Below are 16,085 nucleotides of genomic sequence, written 5' to 3' on the forward strand. Positions count from 1 at the left end.
CCTGGGAAAATACGGCAGATTAGACAGGAATGATACAGTCTCCTACCAGACTGTGTTCACCTGGGTATGAGGGTACACAAGGGCTTTAACAGGGCTGGCTCGTTCACAGGAATCTTACCGTACAGTTCTTTTAGCCTTGTGTATGTCTTTCATAGTTCATACTGAAATTACAAGCATTCTTTTGGCATGCATCCTATATATGCTGGCACACTTAAAGTAATTTTGTGATTCAATGAGACAAATGCCTAACAAGAATATTCTGGTGTCAACGTGTTCCCCAATAGCTATTTCTATCAATTTGTTAAACTTCCACTCCTTGAGTACTTCCTAAACACTGCTTTCATTTTCTTATTCTAGATATTGAGGTCTTACTAAAAGTCAGACCAAACAGTATACAAAACAGTCAATCCCCATCTTCATGCTTCAAATCAGGAGGAGAAGTAGCAACAGTCAGGCAGCACAAGACTCAAAGGCTGCATGCAGGCTGGAGAGATGCCTCGGTGGTTAAGAGCACTAACTGCTCTTCTAGAGGTCCCGAGTTCAATTCCCAACAGCCACATGGTGGCTCACAACCATCTGTAATGAGATCTGGTGTCTTCTTCTGGCCTGCAGGCACACATGCAGACAGAACACTATATACATAATAAGTAAGTAAGTAAGTAAGTAAATCTTTTTTTATTTTTAGCCGCTTGATCTCTTCGGCAGTTGCTACACATCACTGTGCGGGACTCGTCTATGTGCACTTTCTAGCAATCCTATCCACATTTATTTTACAGGGCTTGGGGGTGGGGAGCTAGGGGGATTGAACCCAGGGCCTGGTGCTGAAGCACATATTATACTGACTATCCTCAGCCCCCTCACGTGTACACACAGCATCTTTACACTGGTACCTTCCACATTTAAATCAATGGCTTAGACTGTAAATACCACTACACACTGCCTGACTAAACTGTCTCCTTGGAAAGGTTTAACAGACATGTAAAATTAAGGAAGTCCAAAGCCACACGGCTGCCCTTGCCTCCAAACCTGTTGCTCAGGCTTGGTCCAGCACTACACATTACGTTCTGTATGAACAGCAGCAGTGCAATACAGACATTATAACCCCTCACTTCAGGGAATAGCAACTATTCTCATTTGATATGAGACCAAACACTCTAGTGTCCCCATGACTCCCCAAGCTCTCACTATCTCTTTCACTTGTACTCTGACACAAGCACATGTGTCTCTCATGTTACCTCCTTGATTTGTTCCTTCCTACTGCTTCTCTTCCCCAGCTATGCTCACCTTCCTTCGTATTTTGTAAAGAGCTGGAGCTACTTAACATCTAAATAAAAAAACATTACTCTTCTGCTTAAAATCTTCCAATGCTTGGCTGGAGAAATGGCTCAGTGGTTAAGAATCTGTACTTCAAGCTGGGCACAGAGCTGCATGTCTTTAATCCCAGTACACGGGTGGAGGAGGGGAGTGGATCTCTGTGAGTTCGAGGCCAGCCTGGTCTACAAAGCCAGGCCAGGACAGCCAAGGCTACACAGAGAAATCCTGTCTCAAAAAACAAAAACAAAACAAAACAGTATGTACTGCTCTTGCAGAGAACCCGAGTTTGATTCCTGACCTCTGTGGGCACTTGTACTCAATGTGAACATGCACATAATTAAATAACTTCCCCAACGGCTTACCATCTTCATCAGAGTGACAGCTTCCCAGGTAGCATGCCCATCTAGCCCCTCGCTCAACTTCATCCCTTGTTCAGAGCCCTTTCACCCAGCTCGGAAGGCTGTGGGCCACTAGCCTTCGCTAGCTTGTTCCTGATGGAAACACCCCAATGGTATGCAATCCACCTCCTTAAGGACTTTGTTTCTTGAGGAAGTCTTCTTGATGATCCCATCTAGAACTGAGGCCCCTCTGCGCCTCATGTCCTATGCGCTCCCCTCTTTAGTTTTCACATGTCACTGTTTAACTCCCTTCACTAGAACATACAATCTGGGGGGCAAATGTCAGTGTAGGCTTACTGCTGCATCTCCAGCAGCTAAGCAGTGCCAAACACGTAACCGGCACTCGGTCTGCTTATTGCATCACAACACAAACGGCCACTGTAAGATGTCAGGAGAGCCAAAGGATGAGAAAAACGTCTAACTTTGCCTGATAACTCAAGGTGGACACAGAGTCCATGATGAAGGACTAAAGGAATTAATTGTGGTAGACCAGAAAGAGTAGAAAATGTGTTTAGAAAAAGGCAAAGTGATGTAGAGATTCAGATCCCACTGTAATGGTTTTCCTTTATCCTCAAAGCAAGTGAAACCACTGTGGAGGGTTGAGCAGAGGTCACGTGAGCACGTTTCAGTGTTGCTTACCATGGTGACCTGATAGAACAGACCTCAGAAGCCAGACAAAGCAGAAACCCCTGTGATGGTTTACCTGTACTGTCAATGCAATGGGTTTAAAGTCATTCAGAAGACGGATGTAACATACGTCCAGGTGTGTATGTGGGGGTTTTCCAACAATAATTAACTAAAAGCCCGCTGTACCATGGGCTGAGGGAGTAAGAGAACGGGGAAAGGGGGCAGCTGAGTGCCAGGATGCCCTTTTCTCTGCTCTATGGCCTACCAACTGCTGTTCCATCATGTTTTCCCCAGCAGGCCAGGCTCACTCACACCACAAGCCCAGGTCTTTCCTCCACAAAGTTGATTCTGATGGATATGCGGGCACAGTGACATGAAAATGACCAGTACACACAGACCAAGTGAAAAGGCACTGCTTTGACTCTGTGGAGACAAGATGGTTTCTTAGACTGAGGTGCTGACAATAAGTAAACTAGGTATTTATGAAGGTAAAACAAAGTCAACAGTGTTGGGTACTGTAGTGAGCACCTATGATCCCAGCACTTAGGAGGTGGATGAAGAACGGTCAGAGTTGCATGTCTTCAGTCATATATACTGAGCTTGAGGCTAGCCTGGGCTACCTAAGACCTCATCTCAAAAGGATGGGGGAGTAGGAATCAAGAGGATTTTGTTAAATTTACTGAAGAAGTAAAGTTAAGGGATACCTGAAGGTTCAAAAGGTATTGTTTAATGTCCCAAGGAAGGGAAAATCCTCTTAAAATGGACGTGTATGTCTTCAGATAATGATCTAGTATACAACGCTCATGCTCTTAGTCATCGATTCCTAAACACCTGACAGGGAGCAGCTCCAGGTAAAAACATGATGTCATCCAGAGACAACCCTGGGACCCAGAAAACTCAGCATAGTAAACTAGGTATTTATGAAGGTAAAACAAAGTCAACAGTGTTGGGTACCATAGTGAGCACCTATGATCCCAGCACTTAGGAGGTGGATGAAGAACGGTCAGAGTTGCATGTCTTCAGTCATATATACTGAGCTTGAGGCTAGCCTGGGCTACCTAAGACCTCATCTCAAAAGGATGGGGGAGTAGGAATCAAGAGGATTTTGTTAAATTTACTGAAGAAGTAAAGTTAAGGGATACCTGAAGGTTCAAAAGGTATTGTTTAATGTCCCAAGGAAGGGGAAAATCCTCTTAAAATGGACGTGTATGTCTTCAGATAATGATCTAGTATACAACGCTCATGCTCTTAGTCATCGATTCCTAAACACCTGACAGGGAGCAGCTCCAGGTAAAAACATGATGTCATCCAGAGACAACCCTGGGACCCAGAAAACTCAGCATAGGGAAAAGTATAAAGAATCTCAATAAAAACTGTGTCCCGATTACAAGCTGGAACACTTTGGATGTTGTAGGTTAAATAAAATCACCAACTGATTTCACCTTTCCTTTTGACTTTGTAATGTGACTACAACACAATGCAGTTAAATAAAGGACATCAGCTTTCCATGGGTTACCATGAGTCACGTGAAAGAGCAATAATAAATGTATTTTATTCAAAAGGAAAAATGATTCTTAGGAGACTGTAAATTCAAGATGGGGGAAGGCAATTTTTGTCAAGAATAACAGAAATGAATACTCCAGGGCTTTTGTTTTGCCCACTATTTATAAAGTGCACAATTCCTCTCTGTCCGCTATTAACTCGGCAGCTCTACTTTGAACCCCTCTGCACTGAAGAGAAAGAGAGCACAGGCTTATGGAAATGACAGGGCCTAAGACTATGCAGCCAGCTCCCTCCCTTCCCTTGACAGGCAGCAAACTTGAGATACTAACAGATTCAGTAGCCTCCTTGGAAAAAGCCATGATACCAGCCTGTCTACACTTCAAGTGTACTGGGCTTGTTAGTTATTGCAGTGCTCAGGGTCACTACAGACTTGTATATAACACAACAAATACCGCATGGTACTCCCAAAGAGCCAATCACGAATTATCAAACTGGTTCCATTGGAAGAAAAAAAATTAATTAATTAATTAATTAAAAGATCAAGTATATATTACTCTTCACTAAAAGCAAAAACTGTCTTTTCCAAGTCTAAGCCCAATGTCAACACTGAGCTATTATTACAGTTTGGGTATGACTTGAATGTGCCTGGCACACGTGCTATGGCGGAGTCTCCAGTGTAGGGAGATGGGAGAAGCTTTAAGAGGTGGAGTCTTGTACTTAGCACAGGGACACACACAAGGAGTGAGGTAGCTCTTCAGAAGTGGACTGTCATAAAGACAACAGCCATTTCCTTTTCTACTTTTCTGCCACAACATGAGGCAGCCTCTGTGGCCTTCCCTTGAGGCCCAACAGGTAACACCTCCTGGTCCTAGACTTTCAGCCTTTAAAACTATATCTAAATAAGCCTCCTATATAAAGCACACAGCAACAGACATTTTGTTATAGAACTACAGAACAAACTAAGACAGTTGTATATAAAGGATAACTGTCACTATTCCTTCATCAATAAAGCCTTGATACACAGGCCTTTAAGATGATAAGCTGTAAATGCACAAGCTTATACACATGTGTGCTAACATTGAGGGGGCAGATATGTAATATTAGTTCCTTTATTTTATTGGTGGGGTGCTTTCTTGATCCCACTCAAACGTGTCAATGCAGGGGCTGCACAGCCTAGCTCCACACGCAGGTGGACAGAGAGAACTGGCCCTATAAAAGTTGCCCTCTGACCTCTACACATGCACCCACATCACTGACATCACATAAGAACATACCATAATTTAAAAAAAATTACATAAGCTCAAATAACATAGTCACATTACATAAAATTAAGGTAGAAGGAAAGATTACTAAGTTATGTCTAATTTCCACTTTCCTATTAAAAAGCCTCAAACCCCTGAGTAAATCATTTCACTTCTGTGAGTCTATTACTTCCTTCAGTAATGAACTCAGATTAGCCGAGTGACTCAAGCATGTCATTCATGAGTGACAGATGTACTATGATGGCCGCCATCTCAGTCCCTGAGGACTGAATGAACACAGGTAAGTTACACTACAGGCCTTAGACATTCAATGATTAACACAAACTACGATGTTAATTCCTTAAGCATCTTAAGATACTATGGTTTATCAGCTATATTTAAGGAAAGTCTTAAAACTACTTACATCTGGCTGAATAGCCTTAAACACTGGAACATCCATTAGTGTTATCTGACCCTGAAAGACAAAGTGGTTTGGTTTTGTTGTGAATGGCAATTTCTTTGGAACTCTATGATACAAAATTTATTCAAAATAAAATTTCTACTCCATACTAAATTACTGAATACATAATCTTTAAGGACTTAAGGAAAATAGAAAATTTAGTCTTTGTGCCATTAAATATAATTATTCCTAGTTATTTCCTTCTTAGGTAAGGCTGGAAAAGGGAAATATTTTGGCACTGCCGTCTGTTAGATGGCTCAGCAGGTCTCTCAGCACAGAGTCTGATGACCTGAGTTCAATCCCTAGTCCCCACACACCAGAGGCAGAAAACCAACTCTAAAGTTGCTCTCTGAACTGCACACATGCACCACGCTGTGTGCACCTCCTTCTCACACAACTAAACTAATGCACGTGATAAAACCTCTGAGTAGAAATCAGAGAAGGGTAAACACATACTACAAACAAGAACAATTTATTCCTGGAATGTAATAGTCATACAAAGAAGCAGTGTACTCAGTTAACAAAAGGAGCCCAAAAAACCTAAATAAATGAACACTTACGTCAGTTGAAAAGATTTTCTAGATAATTTCATGATATTCCAATGATTGAGAAATCTCTCAACTTTTTTTTTTTTTTTTAAATCTCTCAACTTTTAAGTTTACAAAACAGTTTTAAAAAAAAAGTCCTTGTGACCATATTAACAAAGCGTCTTGGTGAGTCAGCAAAGGTAGTGACCAAGTGCTTACCAGCTGTTACCAAGTAGAAAGGGTAAAAAGAAGTTGCCCTTTAAAAGAAAGTCATCCTTACCTCCCACCTCATCCTTCTCTTGCTCCATACTTGGGCTATTCTCCAACAATTCCTAGATCCAGTTTTGAAAAGTAAACGCCTCTTCCAGTGTGGCCACAAATTGTAATTCAGTAAAAACACAAGTATACAAACCGTGTGCAAAAACTGGAAAGCGAGAAGCAGGGAGCTTACCGCGTATTCTTCTGGTGTAACCTTAAGAACATCAAATACCACAGCATCAAAGCTCTTCTTCAATTCAGAACCCTTCTCGCTTAACGACTCAGAGCTGCTACTTTTCTGTCAAGATGGAAGAAAAAGCAGCCTTTAAAACACCGTCTCACACCCTGTGCCACAGAAAGTAGACAGGCCTTGAAAAACCAAGAACTCTGGGGCTGAGCGCTGGTCAAGTGGTAAATGTCTGCTGTAGAAACAAGAGGGCTGAGCTCAGAGTCTCCAACATCCATGTGAAGGTAGGCAGAGTGTGCACTTCTAGAACCCAGGGCTAGGCAGCGCACAGGGACAGGAGGACCCAGTGGAGCTTGTTGGCCAGTCAGACCAGCTACAGGTTCAGTTATAGGCTCTCTCAAAAATAAATCAGAGAGTGAGTGAAGACACACCTACATCAACTGCTGGTGTCCATGTGTGCACCACACGAACACGTACACACACACACACACACACACTGAGGAAGAAAGAACACTGCGCAATAAAAGACGTAGGAAGCTGGGTAGAGCACGTTTCGCTGGGGGAATGCTATATAAAGACGTAGGGAAGCTGGGTAGAGCATGTTTTATGCTATGTAAGAGCCAGAAATGTTTAAAGCTTTGTATTTTTGCTGTTGCTCCTGTCTAAGTCACTCAAACATTCTGATCTTCCCCAGTTGTAACATGAGGTGCAGAAACAAGAACACTGTGCATCCTAAGCCATGCACAACGCAGCAGGCCAGAGGCTGTCAGTGTTGTCCAACAAGCATGCCAATTATTAGTTCCACACAGCTGACTCACAATCCACCGTGGCTACAACACGATCATGGGACCACTGCTATACATCAAGTTGCTACTGACCAAAATGCCACCATGCAAGGCGTGACTATAACTCTTAGAACTAGAAGAAACAGTAAATACTCTTGTAGCAAAACTACAGGAAAATATTCAGAACTCCATTTATTAAATAATGGCATAAGCCGCTCATACTTTTAATATATGTTAATGGCTGATCCTGGCTGTCAACACACCTGGTAAGAGGGAAATTAATTAAGAACTGCCCCCATCAGATTGGCCTGTAGCGCGTCTGTGAAGCATTTTCTTGACGGCTAATTGATGTAGGAGGGTCCAGCCAGTAGGGATGCACCACCCCTAGGCAAATGGGTCCGGGCTGTGTGAGAACCCTGGGAGAGAGGGCCTGGGAACAAGCCAGCAAGCAGCTTTCTTCAAGGAATCTACTGCAGTTCCTGCCTCCAGTTTTCTTTCTTGAGTTCTTGCCCAATTTCACTCAACCTGTAAAATGAACTAAACCCTTTCCTCTGTCAGTTGTTTTTGGTCTCATTATTTATCTATCATACCAACAGAAAGCAAGTGCAATAACCTGGTGCCAGAAGAGTGGGGCTGTTGCTGTGACAGACCAGTTGCTTTTCGAAGAATTCTGGAGCTTTGGGCTAGAAAAGCCATTTGAACGCTCAGAGTTTACAGGTCTGTTCTACAGGAGCTTAGAAGATAAGAATGCTGAAAGAAAATGAAGACTATGGAAGTCTGGCTTGTAATGTTTAGAACAAAGAAAGCATAGCTATCAGGCTGTTAACCTGCTGCTCTGGACTAAGAATCTACAGGCGTGAACCTGCGCTGAAGACCATCGGTGACCATTAGGGGTGCAGCACCACTGGGGCACAACTTCCTGGAAGTGTTTCCTAGGTAGACAGCACACAGTGGGGCAAGGCTAAATCTCAAGCTGGAAGCTGAACATGACAAGAGTGTCCCACATGGTACCAGGGCTGAAGGCAAGTAGGGGTCATGGGCAGTAGCTGACACCTTGCACCTCACGGTTGGGTTGGAGTTCTTGCAGAAAGGCCAGGTGCAGCCTCAGCAGCAGCGGAAGGCCCAGGACCAAGGAGTCTTGGAGAGAACTAAGGCTTGGCACCGTGGACAAGGGCTGGACCCCCAAAGAGAGGCCAGAAAACCCTGGCTGGTGTAAAAATGGAGGAGGTGAGCTGAACACCAGCATGAGTGTATATACTCACTGCTTTCTGCTTTTGAGTAAGGATGTACCGTGACACACCCAGCTTGGAGTCTGCACAGCTCTGACCTCCCCACAGTCATAGACTGTAAGCGGGAATTGTGAGCCAAACAAGGCCCTTCTCCCTAGAGTTGCAGGGAGCTACAGTACAGGTATTCTATCACAGCAACAGGAAACGAAATCGGGTTAGAAAACAGTACCAGAAGTGAGCTTGGTGCTGTGATAGTCCTGACTGCGTGGATTTGAGACTTTGCAACTGTTGTGTGGTAGGAATGTAAAGAGTCTGGAATTTCTGGTGGCTAAGCCAGTGATCATTGTCACCAGAACTAAGTGGGCTGTTCTAGTGGAGGCTAATTAGAGAAAATGCTGACAGAGACAAAGCTGGTGGGGGCACTGACCATGAGGCCTAAGAAGGGAATGAGCACTCAGCTGGGAACTGGGCTAGAACTGTGTGTGTGATATTTTGGCCAAGAATATGGCTGCATTCTGCCTGTGTCCTGAGAGCTTGAATGAAGCTGAATTTATAAATAATGGACTGGCTTGTTTGACGAATAAGTGGCGTAAAAGCCACAGAGCGTATTAGGAAGAAGTCAAGTGATTCAGGTTAAGTATTTTATCCACCAATTTACCACTTAGCACTTTATCAATCTGCATTGATATATTAACAAATCTAAAGCTTAAAATGAAGTGAAAAATACACATTTTAAATTTTATTGTCTTGCTACAGTAGAACTATTTAAAAGGTAGACCTTTTGACCTTACTTCTCAAATAGTGCAGTATATTTATTACTCTAAGCCTAACATAAACTACTTACTTATAGGAGAAGAAATAAAGTTTTGCACAAGTAAAATGATCTATTTTATTTGCTATTTGTACACTGCTTGCACTGAACTAGCACAGGTATCTCTGGATACAGTTACAAACACACTGACCACATACACATGAGATATTTGAGAAATATGATTATAAGCCTGATCCAGTGGTGCACGCCTGTAATCCCAGCACTAGGGTAGGAAGAGGCAGGCAGATCTCTCTGAGTTTGAGGCCAGTCTGGTCTACAAATCGAGTCTACAAAGCTAGTCCAGGACATCCATGGTTACATAGAGAAACCCTGTCTCAAGAAAAGAGAAAAAAGAAAAAAATATGGTCATGCTATAACAAGTAAACACATAATCTGTCTCAAGAAAGAAAAGCTATGCAGAAATTTATACAAGAAAATGCAAGTTGTTTATAGTTACAAAAATAACTCCAATCTGTTTATAGGACTGGAAAAGTATTTGTTAAACACACAGTATTTGAAATATATCTTGAAAGACAAATTTTCTTTTCTACATAGTGAGAAAGGAAAGCACCAGAGAAATCTCACGTGGAACCCCCGACAGGCAAGTTGCAACATTAGGGGGAAAAGCCAACTGCCTATTAAACATCAATAAAATGTGATGTTCTCTGAACAGAATGTTGGCTTTCACAGACTACTAATGGGAATTAAATCCATTAGAAAGAAAATCTGTAGGCCTGGGAAGATGGCTCAGTAGGTAAAGTGGTTGTGCAAGCATGAGGGCCTGAGCTTGGGTCCTTGCCAAGGCAACCAGTGTCACCCCATCACGGGAGCAGTGGAGACGAGAGGAGCCATGGAGCTTGCTGGCCAGCCAGCTAGTCCAGCTGAACTGGCGAGCCCAGGGTATAGTCAACGCCCCTATACTGGTTAGCTTTTACTGTCCAACTTGACACAAACTAGAGTCATCTGGGAAGAGGGAACCTCAGATGTGGGCATGTCTGTGGGGATTGTCTTGACTGATGATGTATGGGGGAGGGCCCAGCCCGCTGAGCCTGGCTCTGTCCCTAGACAGGTGAGCCAGGGCTGCCTGAGACAGCAAACTAAGCAAGGCCAAAGGGAGCACGCCAGTAAGTAGCACTCTTCCAGTCTCTACTTCAAACTCCTATCTTCTCTTCCTTCAAAGATGGACTATTATCTATAAACTAAACAAACCTTTCCACCCCAAGTTAGTTTCAGTAAGTGACTTACCATAGCAACAGAAAGCAAACTAGGACAGACCCTGTCTGAAACATAAACAGAGAATGACAGAGGACAACCACCACACTGCTTCTGGCCTCGTACACACACCAACAGGTCCAGAGTAGACTAAGGAGGGGACTGACTGAGGCAAGCTCTGGATGAAAGGCTAGCTGTGGGAGCATCGAAAGTTAGTGGGCACCAGCAGTGTATGGACAGTTTAAGAGCTGTATTTTAAATTAATTAGGGGCTTGAGAGAGATCTCAGCAGTTAAGAGTGCTTCCTGCTCTTCCAGGGGACCCAGGCCCAGCATCCATGTAGGTAGGCTCACACCATGCATAACTCCAGCTCCAGGTGACCTGACATGCTCATCTGTCCTCCAAGGGTATCTGCACTCATGTGGAATGCTCACACATGCACACACACATCCACACACTAAAATATAGTAACTCCTAAAAGGAAAAAATACTAATTACTATTAAATTTCAGTTAAATGAATCAGGAAAAAACCAAAACCAAACAAACAAACAAAAAACAGAAAGTGAAAGCAGGCATGGCAGCACAGCTGTAATCCAAGCGTTTGGGAAGTAGAGGCAGGAAGTTCTTGGCTATACAGTGGCTTGAGGTGAGCCTGGGTCCGTAAGATGTGACATGTTAAAACAAAACATCCTTAATAATTTTTATCCCTTCACTGTGGGCAGGATCTGTGACTTCCTTCTAACAAAGAGAATATGTAAAAAAGGGATACAACTCCCATGCGTACACATAAGACTCTAATTTTGGGCTTGCTGGCAGAATCTCTGTTGTAACAAAAGGGTGTGACGCCCAACGCAACTCAAATAAACAAAACAACAACAGCAAAAATCTATACATTTAAACAGGAAGCTATGGAACTGTCCTGTTAGTCACAGTTGGCAGAAAAGGGCTTGTCAGACAGTTAAAGATCTCTGAGGCCAGGGGATCAAAGAATTAAACAGTATTCTCTTCCACCATAGAAAGAAAAACTAAAACAGTAGGAAATGCTAAGTTGTACACAAAGCAAAATATAAAATACCATAGTGCGGAAGAAATAGAATCACAACACATGAATGCAAGAACTGACTTCCTAGCTCAGTCTTAGCCACCTATCCCCACCCTAAGCTACACCAGCAAAAAGCAAAACTCTTTCACTTCCCACATAGCAGCCCTGATCTCCAACAGTTCTAAAGTCACTGCATGAAAGGTGCCCTAAAGGGCATGTTATAGAAGAACACCCCAAAGCAGTCTCTTTTAATCCTAACCCTAGTACAGACTTTATGCAGTCAGTGTTTGTTATTATTTTCAAGTGTCTTATGTAGATAAAGTAGTTGTACGGTGCAATTAAAATGCTGATAACAAAACGCAGTTTAAAAATAAAAAAAATTCAGGCGTGGTGGCTCATGCCCTTTAATCCTAGCCCTTGGGAGGTGGAAACAGGATGATTTCTGTGAGTTCAAGAGCACACTGGTCTATAAAGTGACCCTCTGGCTAGCCAAGGCTACACAGTGAGATCCTGTTTCAAAACAAATTAATAAACAAACAAACAAACAAACAAAACCTCTAGAAATGGTTCTGTGGGTAAGAGAGCTTGCTCTCCAAGCATGAGGTCCTAAGGTCTTTTTTTTTTTTAATTTATTCAATTTACATGCCAACTTTACCCCCTCCCCCGCCCCTTTCATCTCTTCCCTGTCCCATCTTCCCTCCCTCTTTCCTCCTATTCCCCTCCCCTGGTCCCCAGAGAGGGAGAGCCTTTCTCCTTTACCAACTGACCCCAGCCTACCAAGTCTCATCAGGACTGCCTGCATCCTCCTCTTCTTCTTTTTTTTTTCTTTTTTAAATATTTTTATTTAATTTTAATTTATGTGTGTTGGTGTGAGGGTGTCAGATCTTGGAGTTACAGACAGTTGTGAGCTGCCATGTGGGTGCTGGGAATTGAACCCGGGTCCTTTGGAAGAGCAGGCAGTGCTCTTAACCACTGAGCCATCTCTCCAGCCCGCATCCTCTTCTTCTGTGGCATAGTAAGGCACACTGCCGGGGAGGAGGGGGGTGATCAAGATGCAGGCAACAGAGTTCATGGCAGGGACAGCCCCTGCTCCCCTCAATAAGGGACCCACATGGAGACTAAGCTGCCTAACAGCTACATCTGAGTGGGGGGGGGGCATAGGTCCTCTCTATGCTTAGTCCTTGTTTGGTACACCTGTCTCTGCAGGCCCCCATGGGCCCAGATTTGTTGGCTCTGTTGGTCTTCTTGTGGAGCTCCTGTCTCCTCCGGGTCCTTTTATCCCCCACTCTTTCATAAGACTCCCTGCCCTCTGCCCAAAGTTTGGCTGTGAGACTCAGCTTCTGCTTCGATCCCCTGCTGGGTGGAGTCCTTCAGAGGACCTCTATGGCGGGCTCCTTCTCTTCAACTGCTTCCAGTGTCTACTCTATTTGCCCTTCTGAATGGGGATTAAGCATCCTCTGTAGGGTCCGAGGTCCTGAGTTTGACTGCCCAGTGACCAGATAAAAAGGCAGGCAGGATTATACATGCCTGTAACCACAGCACGGCCTTATGACAGTAACGCAAAAGATAGTAGAAAAAGACAGCAGTATCCTGCTCCAGCCTCCACATGCACACACTCAGGCACATGAGCACATGTATGCACATACACCATACAGACAGACAAATAATAGTCCCCCCAAAAAACATCACTGCATACTCTTCTTCAATTATGAAGAATCTGTATGTAAATATAAATATACATGTACTCACATATAACATGAAAGTACTAAGTGAGAATGAGATGTCTATAAAGCGAAGGAAGAGCCAGACAGTGTGGTAGCACACACCTTCAATCCCAGCACTTGGGAGGCAAAGGCAACCATTCTCTGAATTCAAGACCAGCCTGGTCCAGGGCTACACAGAGAAACTGTGTGTGTGTGTGTGTGTGTGTGTGTGTGTGTGTGTGTGCGCGCGCGCACACACACACGCAGGCACGCACACACACACACAGGGAAGGAAAGGGGGGTTGTGGACAGAGAGAGACAGAGGGACAGAGACAGAGAAAAAAAACTCAAAGCCAGACTGAGCAACTTAGTGAGATCCTGTCTCATATGTAACAAAACATTGCCCAGTTGTGGTTGCTCACGTGTAATCCCGGCACTCAAGAGGTGGATGCTGGAAGATCAAGTTCAATCCCCACCACCACCAAAAAGGAAAATGTGTTACACACAGCAGAAAAAGTACAAGTATAGAAATTTCAAAACCAGGACTGATGAAGTGACTCACTGAGCAAAGGTACTTATTGCTTGACAACCTTAGTTCGAGCCCTGGGATGGACATGGTGAGAGGAGAGAAACAACTTTTGGAAGTTGTCCTCTGGCCCATGCACAAGCTACGGCATATATTCAAAAATAAATAAATGTACTAAAATTTTTAGAAACAGATTTTAAAACTAGGCAACTCTAAATATCGTATTGTCTAATGACATAGATATTCATGACTAAATGATGTAGAAACTCAAGGTCTCCTCAGATTGAGGACAGAAGTTAAATGAGGGAGGGGCGGCTGCCAGCATGCTGCAGGGAGGGCACCACAGAGGGCTTTGGGTGTTCTGGAAAGCGTATTGCTTGCCGTAGGAACAGGGAGAGATGACATATGTTATGACAATGTCCACATCACCTCTGATGTTTTCTAAATAGACAGATACCCTAAGGGAGGGAACACAGACACTGCTGTGACAGTACAGGAGAGGGAGGGGAGATGGAGGAGGAAGGGGGAAGGGGAGTGGGGTTATGTGTGTGTGTGTGTGTGTGTGTGTGTGTGTGTGTGTGTGTGAGAGAGAGAGAGAGAGAGAGAGAGAGAGAGAGAGAGAGAGAGAGAGAGAGATTGGTTATAAGAGAAGGCAATGCAAGAGGAGAAAGACTAACTACTGTATGTCTTTCTCATACATATAGAACCTAGCCGTATGTGTGTGATCAAAGCTGAAGCAGACTATCTGTAGGGAGAAAGGGACGCAGCAAACAGGGGAGGGAAGGGGGACAAACATGAGCAAGGTTCAAAGAAAGAACACTAAGAAAGGAGTAACTGAAAAGACAAACTGTACAAGTGGTCTAGTTCTTGGCTCACATTGATTTTAAAATGTAATTAAGCACAGTGCTTAGCAGTTTAGAAAGCCAGGGGAAAATGAGGCTGTCACATGTCTTACCTCGGAAAGAGTGGCTGCAACGTTGACACTGCTGGCCTGCCCGTTCATTAGGTCCATGCTTCCCTCATCAGTCCCTGAGCCTAGATTAACAGCAACAGAAGTCTGATTACTTCATGTCCAAGGCCACAAATACATTATTCCTGTTTAGAAAAAAAAGAAAGAAAGAAAGAAAAGAAATTAAAATGTGCCTTCCTCTAAGTGCAGGGAAACAAGCATGCCCACTGCCGCACTGGGCAAAGGCTGTAACTTTGCTGTGCTCCTAATCTTAGCTAAGCCACTGTGTTCAGGGATCTGAAGGACAGACTGTCGGTGCTTGCCACTGTTACAGCCTGCAGACATGAAGTAAAAGCGTTACGTGACTACTGTGAGGGGAGAAAACCAGACTACACAATATTTTTAGTTTTAACTAAATAACAAGAACTTAAAACATGGCAAAGTACTACATCCTCCACCTAAGTGATGTTTTCAAATTGAGCCACCTTCAGATTAACAATACTGAAGTAACTTGCCATTATTTCTCTGCCAAGATACCACAAACACTTAAAAATAAAAACATTACAGGACAAGTCACAAAAAACAATACCTAGTATGTTCATTTGTGTAGGGCTTTAAGGTTTGTTGTATATCCTCAATCCGTTTCCCCAATGAAAACACAAGCTAAGAGAAAATACTGTATTCATGGTGTGATAGAAATGCCACTCCTATGCCCACATAACACAAAGAACAGCCTCTGGGGACACCAGCAGACAAGTGAGGGGCAGGGGGAAACAGGGCTCAAGACATCTAAAACACTAGCTAAATATTCTTTCCATTAACATTATTTCTTTCCACCTTAATAAAATCAAAATATTCACTTGCGATTTTACCATCTTTTCTAAATAACACACCATAATTTCTTCTTTTCCATGAAATGACAAGGTAAACAGACTTTAAGTCCCTTTCCAAATTTAAATAGGGAATGTCACACTATTCACCATACAGAGTCTGCAGTGTCCATGGTAATCTGCCAAGTCTCTTCCCTTTCTCTACAAAGGCCAGGTTCTGCTGGCCCTAGTGAGCCAAGCCTACCATCCCGGCTAGGCCGGAGTCTGAGGCAGATGATCACAAACTCGAGGGCCGACCACCATTTAGTAGTAGGGAGAGGGAAGGCCCCGGTATAGCTCAGCAGAATGTGCACATGTAAGGATCTAGTTCAATGCCTAGTCAGATTCCCCAGCAAATCATTAAAAAAAGCAGACTGTGTATAACCTACATACAAGTGCAACAAATCAGCTTTTCTGTACTGTTTCCTCATGTACAAAATGGAC

General features: G+C 43.5%; 1 protein-coding gene across 4 annotated transcripts in view; it reads right to left on the reverse strand.

The window, feature by feature from the left end:
- Ralgps2 (Ral GEF with PH domain and SH3 binding motif 2) overlaps positions 1–16,085 on the reverse strand; it is a 140,420-nt gene that overhangs the window by 95,722 nt on the left and 28,613 nt on the right. For 3 of the 4 annotated variants that reach the window (XM_051147638.1, XM_051147637.1, XM_051147640.1), the window contains exons 2-4: positions 14,779–14,858; positions 6,522–6,626; positions 5,508–5,558 (exon numbers count right to left, since the gene is read on the reverse strand). In XM_051147638.1, coding sequence (XP_051003595.1) covers positions 5,508–5,558; positions 6,522–6,626; positions 14,779–14,858 — 236 coding nt within the window. Of the gene's footprint in view, positions 1–5,507; positions 5,559–6,521; positions 6,627–14,778; positions 14,919–16,085 lie in introns of all 4 variants that reach the window. The other variant, XM_051147639.1, reaches the window with a different exon arrangement.

This window comes from Acomys russatus, chromosome 6 (assembly GCF_903995435.1).
Source record: "Acomys russatus chromosome 6, mAcoRus1.1, whole genome shotgun sequence".
NCBI lineage: Eukaryota > Metazoa > Chordata > Mammalia > Rodentia > Muridae > Acomys > Acomys russatus.